This window comes from Dipodomys ordii, unplaced genomic scaffold (assembly GCF_000151885.1).
Source record: "Dipodomys ordii isolate 6190 unplaced genomic scaffold, Dord_2.0 Scaffold26, whole genome shotgun sequence".
NCBI classification, from domain to species: domain Eukaryota; kingdom Metazoa; phylum Chordata; class Mammalia; order Rodentia; family Heteromyidae; genus Dipodomys; species Dipodomys ordii.
This window is the reverse complement of record NW_012267242.1, coordinates 2,403,663-2,418,454: the sequence shown is the minus strand read 5'-3', so window position 1 is coordinate 2,418,454 and position 14,792 is coordinate 2,403,663. Positions and strand designations below refer to the sequence as shown.

The window sequence follows — 14,792 nt, the reverse complement described above, 5'->3', positions numbered from 1 at the left end:
TGGGAAGGTGGCTCAGTGGTAGGGTGCTTACCTTGCATGCATGAGGCCCTGGGTTTGATTCCTCAGCACCACATAAACAGAAAAAGCTGGAAGTGGTGCTGTGGCTTGAGTGATAGAGTGCTAGCCTTGAGTTCAAGCCCCACAACCAACAACAACAAAAAAAAAAGAATTTTTAAAGATTGTAATGAACTCAGAACTAAGTTTTGTGTCAGAAAAATTTTATTCTCCTCAGAGTTTTAAAATTTAGCTCTCTGAGCATTTAGGTTTTTGATCCAATGTTGAGGATTTTTTTGTTGGTGGTGGTCATGGGGCTTGAACTTGGGGCCTGGGCCCTCTCCCTGAGCTCTTGTGCTCAAGGCTAATACTCTACCATGTTGAGCCACAGCACTACTTCTGGTTTCCTGGTGATTAACTGGAGGTGAGTGTCACAAACTTTTCTAACAGCTGGCTTCAAATCACAATCCTCAGATCTCAGCCTCCTGAGCAGCTAGGATTACAAGCGTGAATCACAGTACCTGGCATTGAGCTAATTTTTATATATGCACATGTGTGGTAGAGACTTGAGAATAACTTTTTAAATGTAACTGGAATAGTATAGCAACAATTTTGTCAACAATTTTCTGGTTTTATCAAGGCTAGGGCTCTACCACTTGAGCCACAGCTCCACTTCTGGCTTTTTTGGTGACTAATTGGAAATAGGGTCTCACAGACTTTCCTTATCAGGCTGGTTTTGAACTATGATCCTCAAATCTCAGCCTCCTGAGTAGCTAGGATTACAGATGTGAGCCACCAGCACCTGACATCACATCCTTTTTGGAGGTTGGTTGTGGGGCTTGAATTCAGGGCTTGGGCACTGTCCTGGAGCTCTTTCACTAAAGGCTAGCATTCTACCACTTGGAGCCACAGCTCCATTTTTAGTTTTCTGGTGGTTAACTAGAGATAAGAGTCTCAGAGACTTTCCTGCCTGGGCTGGCAGGATCTCAGCCTCCTGGGTAGCTAGTATTATAGGCATCAGACACCAGCCCTGGCTTACCATATCCTTTCTATGAAATTTTTTTACAGTAAAGTCTTTGGGAGACAATAATAAAAACGGCACCTGGCTCAACATTTGTATTTTTAGTTGCATTTTACAAAGTGTTGGGTAGGTTTTAATGGAAGAATTTACCTGTCCGCTTCTTATGATGGAAGGCGGGATTGAGAAGAAGAACCCAGCTCTCACTCCTTCCATGGCTATGGATGGCCGACCATCAAACGCATGCAGCAGTACCTTGTCAGCACCTCCCAAATGAAAGACATACCAGAGGTCTAGTTCATTTCCTTAATAAGAGGTCTGTCTCCAATCAAACCCCAAAGGAGATCTGAAACCTTAAGTGGATGTTTTTCCCTAGGAACTAACGATGAGATTCTATGCCTTCTAAAGTGTAAGTATATAGTGTACAAAGAGTAAAAAAATACACTCAACCTTCGGAATATAACTATTGAAATTGAATCATAAAATTTAAATTATTATTTAAGCTTCATATACCATCGGATTTTTTCTGTGTTTGTGAATTGTCAAATTATTGTTTTTAACAGAATTTTAGGCAGTCAAGCTGATTTTTCCAACAAAAAAATGGTAGACGAAAGAGTCAAATGACTCACAAATTAAATAGTCAAGAGTTGGCCTCAAAAACACCAATTCAAGTGGGTACTGGTGGCTCACACCTGTAATCCTAGCTACTCAGGAGGCTGAGATCTGAGGATCAGGGTCAAAGCCAGCCTGGGCAAGAAAGTCCTTGACACTCCTACCTCCAAAAAAACCACTAGAAAACTGGAAGTGACACTGTGGCTCAAAGGGGAGAGTGCTCACCTTGAGCTGAAGAGTGCAGGGACAGTGCCCAAGCCCAGAGTTCAAGCCCGACGACCGACAAAAAGCAAACAATTCAAGCTCCTTTGCTTATGTGATGTTGGGGATCAACAAACCTGGCCTGTCCTAAGTAAGCTCTGTACCACTGGGCTATACTCTTAGCCCTACCAACTTGTTTCTAATGGATAGTTACTCTAAATTAAAAACCATGGTTTCAGTAATTTCTGAAGAGTTTAGTATTCATCATTGAGAATACAACACTTTCCTGGGTCAGCCAATTACATTATTATTTGATTATGTTTTTCCAATGGTGAGCTGAAACCACAGTGAGTCATGTAATCAGTTTAGGACACAAGCAACCAATGTGTGCTCTTGTAAGCACAAACCTATACACTGACATGTACTCCTGTGAATTTTTGTATAGATGAGTCTTAAAATGCCATGGGTGGCATTGTTTTGAAGTCTGAATAATGATGTATGAGATGTATGCTTGCACTGGGAGCAGCTTGGGATGATCCACTGCACTTCTATATGGAAGAGCCACATTCTGTATCACTTATTATCTGTAGCAATAGCCAGAAAACACACATATATAATAACAGTGACCCAAGGTGACTGCGGTGGGTGCCCTTCCTTGCCTATTTTTGCTTTCTCATTAATAAGGTGATTTAAACATCAGAGATGCTAATTTTTAAATTAAGGAATTTAAACCAGGAACAGGTGACTCATGCCTGTAAGTCTACCTACTCAAGAGATAGAGATCTGAGGGTCAAGGTTTGAAGCCAGCCCAGGCAGACAAATCTATGAGATTCTAATTGTCAATGAATCAGTAAAAAAGCTAGAAGTGGAGGTATGGCTCAAGTAGAAGAGCACTAGCCTTGAGTATAAAAACCAAATGAGAATGTAAGGTCCTGAGTTCAAGCCCAGGTACCGGCAGACATACACACAAAAAATTTTTTTAATTACTTGATTGAAGTTTTTATTTGCTCTTTCCTGGCCTGATAAATGTATAAAATCCTTGTAAACACTAGTCTGATGGGCAAGATCACCTTAGTTGATTTCTACCTCTACTCTTGCCCCATTAAGATTAAAATATAGTTTTCTCTATGGAATACTGAACTAAAATTGTGAAACTTGAACATTAGGCACCATTTTCTCTAAATACCTTGTTCATGTAAGAGGCTGATAGTAGGTCTTCCAGCTGAGCGTGAGTGGACATTTCTGTTTAACAACAACATTCTTTTTAATTTTGAAAATACTGCTTAAACCTTAAGTATTACAAAAATATTATTTTAATGTTTAAAATAATGCAGAGAAAAAGGCATAGGGCTCCATTTCAGGAGGACTCTGTGATTATTATTTAATTTGCTTTTTTTTTTTGCTGAACTTGGGGCTTGAACTTTTTGGGGCTTGGGCACTGTCCCTGACTCTCTTTGTGCTCAAGGCTAGCACTCTACTACTTGAGCCACAGGGCCACTTCCGGCTTTTTCTGAGTAGTGTATTGGAGATAAAAGTTTCAGAGACCTTCCTGCGCAGGCTGGCTTCAAACTGCAATTCTCAGATCTCCGCCTCCTGAGTAGCTAGGAATACAGGCATGAACTACCAGCATGCTCTCAAAAAACCAATTCAAGCTCCTCAATACCACATAAACAAACCTGCCCATGATAGGTAAGCTCTTCACCACTAGGCTATAAACTCATTCCTCCTAACTCCAGTTTCTAAAGGATAGTTACTCACTCTGAATTAAAAACCATGCTTTTTTGCTATTAGCACAGAAAGATGATTAATTAACCTACAAAGGCAAGTTTAGTCTTTTGGCTAACTGGACCTGTCTGATTAAGACTTGTCTTTGCTCTTCTTTCTGTTCTTGAGTGCCAGCAAATCTGGGGGAGAAATCTAGTCCAACCTATAACAGAAAAAGAAGAGAATTAGACCACCCCTCAAAGAGGTACTAACACCTACTAAAGATATAACATGAGCCACAAATGGGAGCCACATGTGGCTTTCTACTTTCTAGTAGTCACATTAAAAATAACAAAAATGAAATTAATTTAAATAATATCCTTTAACCCACTAGATCTAAAATATTACTTAATTTGCAATCAATGTAAACATTTGAGTTATTTTACATCTTTTGGGGAGGGAGAACTAAAAGTTTGAAATCTAATTTTAGCACATCTGAATTTAGAGCACTCATATTTCAAGGGTTCACCGCACTGGACAGTAGAGTTCAGATATCTACTTTCTTTGATACAATTTTCGATGCATTCTATAACCTACGTTCTAAATTTAATCATTATTCTTACCTTTTATCTTCAATAAGAAATGTATTTTTACTAAATGATTAAAATTACCATTATAATTTAAACAAAATGGTCCTTAGTTGAAAATGCTAGTCTTCTTAAACTTGCTTTAAAATTACTTGTAAACATATATATATGTATGTAATATATATATATAATATATATATATAAAATTTCAACTCACCAGAGCAATAACCCATATTTAGTTTAAACAAAAGAAATACTCTTAGCTTGGATTTTTCCTTCTAAGATAAGCCTATGTTAGGCTTTATATAGTTTCATCCCCAAACATTCTTGTTTTTTTTTTGCCAGTCATGGGCGCTGTCCCTCAGCTCTTCAGCTCAAGGCTAGCACTCTACCACTTGAGCCACAGCGCCACTTCTGGCTTTTTCTGCTTATGTGGTGCTGAGGAATCGAACCCAGGGCCTCATGCATGCAAGGCAAGCACTCTACCACTGAGCCACCTTCCCAGCCCTCATCCCCAAACATTCTTGCTTACTGACAAAATACCAGTAAGTTATTAGTTAGCTGAAGCAAGGTGAATATAATTATCCAAGTCAGTGACAGTCACTAAAACTGAACTAAGGGCTACTCTCATATGTCATATGCAGATCTAGATTAGAAGTTATTTTGTCAGCTGATGGGTCTTTACCTCTCCAATTGCCAACAACCGATCCTTATAATTCTCAATAATAGGTAAAGCTACATCCAAATCCTAGGAGAGAAAAAAATTGTATTTGTTAATATACAAAGAGAAAAGATGTAATAGTCAATAAGCATCTATTATGTGCCTATGCTACACCAGTGCTTCACATACATTTAATACATTGTGACTAGCTCTACCTATAAATCTAAGTAAAAACACACCACACATTTATCCAGGTTATAAAACTATGACTTGTTATGAAGATTTCCACTACACATTGCCTCCTGTGTAGGAGGCTTCTCTGACATGAGGTATGATTTGGATTTCTTGGAACAGCTGAGAAAAGTGAGCCACCAGGTGGACACTGCACTTGAGCTTGGGGGATGCCCTGTGTTCTGCTCCCTTAGAGTACTACTGGTAATGAGTTTATAGTAGCAATAATCTCATACTTCCTCTGTTCTTTATTTCACTGATCTCTTTTGTCTTTATGGTCTACTGAAGGAACCTTGTACACTGGACTTTATTCATACCACCTTTCTCCCATGTAAGAGTATCAACCCAGTCACAGTTCACTTCTCAAGCAGGGAAAAGCCAGTCATATGGAAAATGGCTTGTGGGTAACTTTTAAACTGCTTTGTGGGGGAAAAAAGTTGTAATTGTTTTCCAAATAAGGAAAAAAACTACTTTGTAAATTTTATTTCTATAATATGTGCACTGCAAAGTACTTCTACTGAGGATCATCAGAACAAAAGAGAGTTAAGAATAAGGAGGTAAAAATATAGTAGATAGCCCTCATTTCCTATGTTTATTATATTTTAAGACTCTACAAATTAGCTAATAATTTATATAATCCTGAACCTCTAGATTATTTCAGTTTTTCTCTACAACCAACAATATCATAACAAACATCTTTAGGAAAGATGGGGGAGTTCTTTTCTTTTGGATTATTTTTCTTAGAATATAAATTAGAAAGCAGGGCGCCGGTGGCTCACCCCTGTAATACTAGCTACTCAGGAGGCTGAGATCTGAGGATCACGGTTCAAAACCAGCTCGGGCAGGAAAGTCAGTGAAACTCTTATCTCCAATAAACCACTAGAAAACCAGAAGTGGCCCTGTGGCTTAAGCGGTAGAGTACTTGCTTGGAGCGGAAGAGTGCAGGGACAGTACCCAAGCCCAGAGTTCAAGCCCCACAACCAACAACAACAACAAAAAAGAATATAAATTAGAAATAGGAAGGTTACTAGGGCAAAAGTTATTATTTTTAATGGTTTTTGTTTTGTATGACTGGTTACCTTTAATGTGACACTTCTTTGGTCTTCTGGTGAAAGTCCTTGAACTGGGTGAACACCCAAACATGGCAGGATGAACCCTTTGTACCTAAAAATATAGAACAAATTAAGAAGCAGGAACAGTTTTCTAGGAGACTATAATGTTACTTGAACAAATACAAAAAACTCTCTTTTTAGGGCTATGGTGTTGTGCCCTTCTCCCATCCTCATTCTCTTTCAAAACATATCTGAGTGGCTCATATCTGTAATCATAGCTACTCAGAAGGTTGAGATATAATTACTGCAATTCAAAGTCAGCCCAGGTAGGAAAAGTCTCTTGAGACTCTGAGACTTCAATTAACCACAAAGAAGCAGGAAGTAGGGGTATGGCTCAAGTGGTAAGAATGCCAGTTCTGAGCAAAAAAAAGCCAAGTGAGGACAAAAGGCCCTGAGTTCAAGCCCCAGTATGGACACAAAAATAAAATGGATCTTTGACATTGTAAATCAAGCAGTAGATTATTAGAAGTTCTTTTTCTTTCTTTCTCTTTTGGCAGTACTGGGACTTGAACTCAGGACCTGGTGCTATCACTTGAGCCATGCCTCCTGACCTATCAAGAGCTTTTTTTTGTGGGGGGGGGTCCAGTCGTGGGGCCTGAACTCTGGGCCTGGGCGCTGTCCCTCAGCTCTTCAGCTCAAGGCGAGCGCTCTACCACTGAGCCACCTTCCCAGCCCCCAGGAGCTCTTTATAATCATGAAATCTTGTGATGGCAGCCATCTATAGAGTTTCAGTGTTTGAAAGGCTAATGGGTGAAAATTGCCTGAATCTGTGAATTCAAGACGTACTTGGGCAATACAGAAAACAAAACAAAATTCTTAATTAAAAGTAGCACCTTTCTGAAAGTTGTATAATCTTTTCAAATTCTCCTGAATGTTCAGCAACTGCCACAAGGGCCATAATGTTGGCCTGAAAAAGAGAAATGGAGACACACACACACACACACACACACACACACACACAGAAAGGGGGGCGGGGGGGAAGGAAGAGAGCCAAATAATTCTTATGTTTCATATAAATAAATAAACATTTAGAGTTTCTGTATATTTTATTATTCCTGTTCACCCAAGCTCTAGTAATAATATAAAAATGGCAACCACTGAGTACTTACTATGTCTGGGCCCTGAATATAATGCTATCTCATTGAATTTGAGTTGAATTCAGAAGTCACAAGTAATTGAATCAAAAGTCAGAGTTCTGGATAGAGTCAAATCACATGCCTAAAGTCATTAGGCCTATGTGATTAATTAGGGCACAAAGCCCATACACCTAATGAATGAACCTCCACAGTAAAACCTGGCTATATGTAAAAACTGGCAACCCCTTCAAGGATCTGTCATTTTCTGAGAAGAGCCAAATTGCTAGCTGCAGTTAACTTCATGAACACAACTAAAATAAGCCTCATTTTTTCTAACAAATCAAAATGTTTGAGATAGTTTTTACAATATATCCCAGATCTCCCTAATGCTGTGGATTTAAGAAATAACAGATGCACCAATCCATTCTTTAATGTGAGTAAGCAAGGTAGCCATAGGAATGTGTTTTGTTGCCCCCCCCGCAGGACTGAGGACAGAACCCAGGGCCTTGCCCGCACCAGCCGGCGCACTTCCGCTGGGCTAAACCCCCAGCCCCAGGAACTTGTTTTGAACTCATACTAACCTGTCCTCTATCCCTTCACTACTTTGTGTCTTGAGACTAGTTACAAATTTCTAGGCCTTAGTTTCATCTATCAAACAGAGCTGTAAAATAGTAGCTTTCTCAGAAGTCTTAGATTAGTGCCTAACAGATAGTAACTACTTATAAATGCTAGTTGCTTATCATATGGTAGGGATGTAACCACATAATATCAAGCTAAAATAACTTGAAAGTAGCAGAGAGCAAAAACAAAAAAAAAGGAGGGCAATTTTATAGATACTGACTTACTTTCTTGGCTTTCTCCAACACATCATCCAGATCCTAAAATAATCATAAGTAATCACAATTATTTTAGGCGAATAAGCAACCTGTCTTTGGCTGTGTATATAAATGTAGTTGAGACATCATAAAAGTGGATAAAAGTGAAGAGACTACACTGACTTAGCTCCTCTTTACTCTTTCAGTAGTCTGGCCCTTGCTCCTACTGCATTAAATAGATGCCTCTAATAACAAAGGACACTTCTCTGTCTCTCTCTTACTCCACTCCACTCTTCAGCAGCTTTTGGATCCCTCAATTATCTACTCTTTGCTACTTGTCCTATTTCCCATTCTTGGCTTCTACAACTTCATCTCTCCCTGGTGGTTACTTTCCAGTCTCCTTGACTGGCTCTCCTCTGTCTTTCTGATTTGGGGGCCCTCTGCTCTTCTCTCTACACTTGCCTGAAGTGATTTCATCTATTCTCGTGGTTTTACATATCATTATGTAGAATGCCCAACTTCTACCTGTAACTTTTAATTCTCCCCCGAAATCATAATTCACATTTAAAAACGGTTATGTAATCTCTCCACTGTGGTGGGATCAGGCTTTCCAATGTGTCCTGATATAAATCTTCTCTCCCCACAAACTCTCCCTCCTGCCTACCTTCCCAGTTCCATTCATTCTTGGTCTTCATTTCTGTAAACAGCTCCAAGGTCCTCCCTAAAGCACAAGCTAAACATCTGAGTCATCTTAGATCCTGCCTTTATATTTGCTTCCATATCTAATTTCTCAACAGGTACTGCGGATTTCATTTCTAAAATAGACCTTGAAGCCAGATGCTGATGGCTCATGTCTGTTATACTAGCTAGTCAGGAGACTAAGATATGAGGATTACAGTTCAAAACCAGCTCCCGCAGGAAAGTCCATAAGGCTCTAACCTCCAATTAACCATCAGAAACTGGAAGTAGTGCTTTGGCTCAAAGTGATACAGTGCTAGCCTTGAGCAGAAAAGCTCAAGAGACAGCACCCAGGCCCTGAGTACAAACCTAACAATGGACAATAAAATAAAATAAAAAAAGAATATGTATCTTGAATACATTTATTTCCCTCAGATTCCCCTGCTGTCATCCTGGTACTTAACCATTATAGTGCCAAAGCTTCTTAATTGTCTATCATCCATTTCCCACACGCCAGAAAAATGGTCTTCAAATGGATATTCGATCTTGTCAGCTTTCCCCGCCCCCTCTTTTACCACCAGCTTTTGTTAACAACAGAAACCTTAATGGATTTGAGTTGTGCTTCTCGTGTGATCCAAATTTATTATAGATTTATGTCATACATCCCCTACAAAGTTCTCCAGTGTCGTTTCATTCCATTATTTTTCTACTTCTTCAGGGTCATCCAGCTTTATGGTAACTAGGCCAAATTCTATCCTGTCTAGCAGAGGGTGGAGAGCGAGGGGTTGGGAGGGGCTACCACCTGCCTGCTTTCCTTACCCAGTAGTCATCCCTTTGCTTGGCTAACTGGCTCCCTAGCCTTAAATATCACCTCCTAAACTTCCCCCCTGAAACACCTACTTCTCAATTATCTTTTGTTTGCTAACTCAGTGTGTATAATCGTGTGTTTCTGTGTTTTATTCTTTGGTTTGCTTCTCTCCCCCAGTAGACCTGGAGTTCACGTGTCTCAGATGAGGAGTCCGGTAAACGGAGGGCTGGAATAAACAGGGGAGACAGGGGAAAGGGCTCCAGAAAGCACAAGCACAAGCTCTGTGGAGATCAGAAAGAAGAATCAGTTAGGATGAAGTGTAACAAGAAATCCGTCAGGTCGCCGAGAGGCAGAGAGCAGGGCCTCTGAGAAGATAATCTGGGGTAAGGGCCGGGACCTCCCCACTCCCCCGAGTCTCGCCCCGCTCTCACGTACGCTGTCAAAGTCCGGGGCAGAGAGATGGCAGTGGCAGTCCACCAGGCCCAAGCCTACCGCCCTCATGACAGCTCCTGAGACACGCCTGCGAGTCGGGCCGGAGAGCCGGCTGGACCCAGCACTGGAACCGGAAACGGCACCGGAACGTGGTGGCGGTAGCGGCTGGTGTTTCCGGCCGGACGCACGCTCCTGGCACCACCAGGAACTCTTCCTTCCGCTTCCGGAGTCCCCGCCCACAGTTCAAACGGGGAAGATGGCGGGTTTTCCCGGGGTTGTGGATTCCGCTACTCCGCAGGACGAAGAGACCGTGGCCGGGACGGCCCGTCAGGCCTCGGCCTCGGCCCGTCCCCGAGAAGACTTCCGAGTGCTCTGCACCTCGAAGCGGGCCGTGGCGGAAGTGCTCGAGCTGTGCGGCCGCTTTGTGCAGCAGCTCGGGGACGCGCTGCCGGAGGAGATCCGGGAGCTGGCGCTGCGGGACATGCAGTGGGTACGGGCCGCGGCCGCCCTCGCTCGATCCCTCCCCACCCCACACCCCGGGACCCTGGTTTGACCTCTCTACCCCAGGCCCCAGGAAGGACCCTACGTCGGGGTAGTTCCAGGGGTCCCCCTGCGTTGTAAACTGGAGCCCGAGAATCGCGAATGGGGAGGAGGACATGGATGGCCGTGTCGCCCGGTGTTATTAATTACTTAGGCCCGCGCTGTCCAGTAGACATACAATGCGAGCCACACGGGTGTAATGTGAAAAGTTAGAGGAAATGGACGGAATTAACAGAAATACAGTGTGTTCTTCATTCCAGCTTGCACAGTGATAATGGACACATGAATGAGGTGTTGTGCCTGGTGCGTTTGAGACTGAGTTTCCTAATTGGTGACTTTTATTTACAGCGCATCTCCTTTCAGACTGGCTGTCGTTCTAAGTGCTCAATAAGTACGAAGTGGTTAGTGGCTTCGCTGTTCACCTGGCTTCGCTGGTGAACAGCGCAGGCATATAGACTGAGGAAGTTTTCAGGAAACGGTAATCCTGGCAGTCAGCCTGAGATCTGACTTTTGCGTATTTTGAACATCTGAATAGAGCAAAAAAAAAAGTTTAATAGGTCTAAAATAAATGAAGTTGTCTTTGGTTATAAACTTCACCAAGATCACAGCTTGGTTCTTATAACACATTTCCTCTTCTCAAACATTTTCCGAAGCCCTCAGGATGATCGTTTGGGGGAAAGACACAAGAAATGGAAGGTTTGCTCCTGATCATCAGAAAGTACACAGTATAAGTACCTAAAAGGCAGAAGCTTAATATAGTAGCATACATGCTGAAAAGATAGTATTGATAGGACTGTGCAACAAATATTACAAAGACCATTGTATTGTTGTAAGAATTCTTTTTTTTTTTTTTTTTTGGGTCCAGTCATGGGGCCTGAACTCTGGGCCTGGGCGCTGTCCCTCAGCTCTTCAGCTCAAGACTAGCACTCTACCACTTGAGCCACCGCGCCACTTTCGGCTTTTTTTCTTTTTGCTTATGTGGTGCTGAGGAATCGAACCCAGGGCCTCCTGCATGCAAGGCAAGCGCTCTACCACTGAGCCATCTTCCCAGCCCCTGTTGTAAGAATTCTTAACATTAAGAATTTTACTTTGTAAGCCAGGTGCTGGTGGCTCATACTTGTGTTCTTAGTTATCAAGATGCTGAGATATGAGGATTGAGGTTCCTAGCTAGCCCTGGCAGAACAATCTGTGAAATGCTTATCTCCAGTTAACCAGCAAAATTCAGGGCTGAGAGGTGACTCAAGTGGTAGACACAAGTGAAAAAGCTGAGCAAGACAAAGCCCTGATTTCAAGCTTCGTATCAGAACTCCCCCCAAAAAGAATTAGAATATCTGCCCCATAATTTTTATTTGATTTATTGTTTTTTAAAATTATACATGGTACAAAATGCTTGCTCATTAAAAGAACTAAACTGGTAGATCCTTCCTAGAAACTTTGGAAAGTACGGTCTCTTTGGTGTGAATTAGCCTACCTGACGTTTATGCTTTTACCCCTGTTTTTGTTTGCTTATTTGTTTATATTGAGTGCTGATATATGCTAATGAAATGTTACTAACTTTAAAACATTCCAAATATGTTTTGGCTGTTAACGTGTTAGTGTTATATACAGTTATTGTGTTTTTTTAAGCACTGCATGTTATAGATATGTAATCATTCCACTAATTTTGAATTTGGATTTTATGTTTTTTCTCAAATTTTCTTTCCGCAAACAATGTGGACATGAACATTTCAGAGTCCGTCTATCTTATGATTTATGAGAATAGTCCTTAATAATATTGCTGTTGCTGGAGCCAGTGGCTCACACATGTAATCCTAGCAGCTCAAGAGGCTGAGGTCTAAGGATTAGGGTTCAAAGCCAGCCTAAGCAGGAAAGTCCATGAGACTTTGATCTCTAACCACAAAAAGGCAGAAGTGGAGGTGTGGCTCAAGTGGTAGAATGGTAGCCTTGAGCACAAACAAACAAAACCCAACAGGAAAAAAGCTCTAAGTTCAAGCCTCAGGAACACACACACACACACACACACACAAAACACATTGCTGCAAGTGAAATAGAGAACTGCACTAAAAAAAATGTAACGAAGCCAGGCAGTGATGGTTCAAGCCTGTAATCCTAACTATTCAGAAGGCTGAAATTTTGAGTATTGTAGCTCAAAGCCAACCCAGGCAGAAAAACCCTTGAAACTCTTATCTCTAAAACAATTACCCTAACAAGGCTGGAGGCATGGCTTAAGCAGTAAAGCACCAGCTCCACCACCAGCAAAAAAATACAACAACAAAAAGTAATGATACTGCCAAATTCCTCTAGTTATTTTGTTGAAAAAAATTTAACTCTATAAAATAGAGTAGTGAATGCCTGTATGTCCATTACCAAATGCATCAATTATCAAAATTGTTGCTCTTGATATTTTAAAGCAAGTCTCAGATGTTAGTTTATTAGATCCTACATACTTTTAGATGCATCCCTAAAAACTGTAGTTCTTTTTGTTTTGTTTTGTTTTGTTTTTGGGTCCGATCGTGGGGCCTGAACTCTGGGCCTGGGCGCTGTCCCTCAGCTCTGCAGCTCAAGGCTAGCACTCTACCACTTGAGCCACAGAGCCACTTCCGGCTTTTTTCTTTTTGCTTATGTGGTGCTGAGGAATCGAATCCAGGGCCTCATGCATGCAAGGCAAGCACTCTACCACTGAGCCACCTTCCCAGCCCCCCCCTTTTTTTAATGTGACAAGTGTTAAACATTCTTTATTTGGCATTTATACATAAACCACACTAAAATGCCTTTCAATAAGTAAAAGGTAGATTTCAGAGACAGTGAATTCTAATTAAATTGGCATAGTCAAGACCAAAAATGTAGACATTGCTTCCTCAAGTTCAGCCATTGCCTTTAACAGGTTAATGATCACAAATTCAAACAGGTTAATTTTGCTTGAATCTTAGACAGTGAAGAGATTTCCCCAGTATTTAAAGATGTTCTCATAATTAGCTATATAAATCTGAATATAAAACCAGTGTTTTCACAGATTTGGAGATGGTATTCCCTATCTTGCTAAAAAATTGAAAATAGTCTAATATAACAGAAAGGGGAAAAAAAGACAGTCTTTTTTTCATGATCATACTCAACCACAAGCCAGTTTTACTTAAATCACGACTGCCAAAATATTCTGCCAGCCATTCTGATATGAGAGATCTGAAGTCTGATATGAGAGATCAATTGAATTATGGTACACATTAAAAAGCCATGAGACATTTGCAATAAATAAATAAGGCAGTGGCTATTATTCATTTGTTGTTGTTTTGAGATAAGCTGCCCTTTCTCCCTTCTTAATGCCCTAAAGATCATTTTTGTTCCAGGGATGTACTTTTTGGGATTCTCCAAATACTCCATCAGTATATCCTCTCTCAGGTGATGCCTTTGTTCTTGTTGGCATCTGTGTAAGTGAATCCAGCTGCTTGAACTGTCTGTCTTCCGACCAAATAGACCATGGAGATAAGGCCATCTTTTGCTTGCCTCCCTTTTCAGCGGTGTGGCACTAGGCACACTTCTGAACAAAAATCTTCTTGCCTTTCTCAATGTCACTCATTTTAAATTCACTCTTTTGTCACTATCACAAGAAGAATAGCCCCAAAGCCAGACGTTCCATTTTCTAAAAACTGTAGTTCTTTATAAAGTTAGTTATAAGGAAGAAGTTATCTTTACTGTTTTGTTTTTTGGCTAGGACTAGAGTTTGAACCTAGGACTTTAAACTTGCTCAGCTTGGTTGCCCAGCTGACACTCTCCCACTGAGTCACAGTGCTGCATATTTTTCTTGAGTAAAGTCTATACTGTGTGGCCCAGTCTAGCTTTGAATTTAGGATCCTACTCCCTCAGTCTCTTGAGTGCTGGGATCACAGGCACCCAGCTAATAATTTTACTTTCTTTTAAGCATGTCTTGTTGACTCTCAGCAGTATATATACTGTACTGCTTGTACCCCTGATTCAACTGAACTGGGCATTATTAGCTTTTAGTTTTTCCTTGCTAATGTTCATTTTTATTGTTCATAAGAATATTCTAAAATTAAGTTACAAATGTTGTGGCTACTATAATGACTCCCAGCTAAGATGTAGGTAAAATCAATGATGCAGTCTTAACAAGAAGAATCATTTAAGAATCTTAAAAGAATAAACATACTGGGGGCTGGGAAGGTGGCTCAGTGGTAGAGCGCTTGCCTTGCATGCCTGAGGCCCTGGGTTCGAGTCCTCAGCACCACATAAGCAAAAAGCTGGAAGTGGCACTGTGGCTCAAGTGGTAGAGTGCTAGCCTTGAGCTGAAGAGCTGAGGGACAGTGCCCA

At 41.1% G+C, this 14,792-nt stretch overlaps 2 protein-coding genes across 4 annotated transcripts in view; one reads left to right on the top strand and one right to left on the bottom strand.

Annotated features, from left to right (window-relative positions):
- The window catches only part of Tatdn3 (TatD DNase domain containing 3), a 14,059-nt gene extending 4,014 nt beyond the window's left edge, over window positions 1–10,045 (bottom strand). For 2 of the 3 annotated variants that reach the window (XM_013015048.1, XM_013015049.1), the window contains exons 1-8: window positions 9,933–10,045; window positions 8,042–8,074; window positions 6,954–7,027; window positions 6,088–6,172; window positions 4,802–4,864; window positions 3,643–3,752; window positions 3,012–3,067; window positions 1,166–1,278 (exon numbers count right to left, since the gene is read on the bottom strand). In XM_013015048.1, coding sequence (XP_012870502.1) covers window positions 1,166–1,278; window positions 3,012–3,067; window positions 3,643–3,752; window positions 4,802–4,864; window positions 6,088–6,172; window positions 6,954–7,027; window positions 8,042–8,074; window positions 9,933–9,998 — 600 coding nt within the window. In that variant the 5' untranslated portion in view covers window positions 9,999–10,045. The remainder of the gene's footprint in view (window positions 1–1,165; window positions 1,279–3,011; window positions 3,068–3,642; window positions 3,753–4,801; window positions 4,865–6,087; window positions 6,173–6,953; window positions 7,028–8,041; window positions 8,075–9,932) is intronic. The other variant, XM_013015047.1, reaches the window with a different exon arrangement.
- A 131-nt stretch (window positions 10,046–10,176) lies between these two features.
- Window positions 10,177–14,792, top strand: part of Nsl1 (NSL1, MIS12 kinetochore complex component) — a 23,472-nt gene continuing 18,856 nt past the window's right edge. The window contains exon 1 of the mRNA XM_013015386.1: window positions 10,177–10,419. Within this exon, the coding sequence (XP_012870840.1) occupies window positions 10,186–10,419 (234 nt within the window). The 5' untranslated portion in view covers window positions 10,177–10,185. The remainder of the gene's footprint in view (window positions 10,420–14,792) is intronic.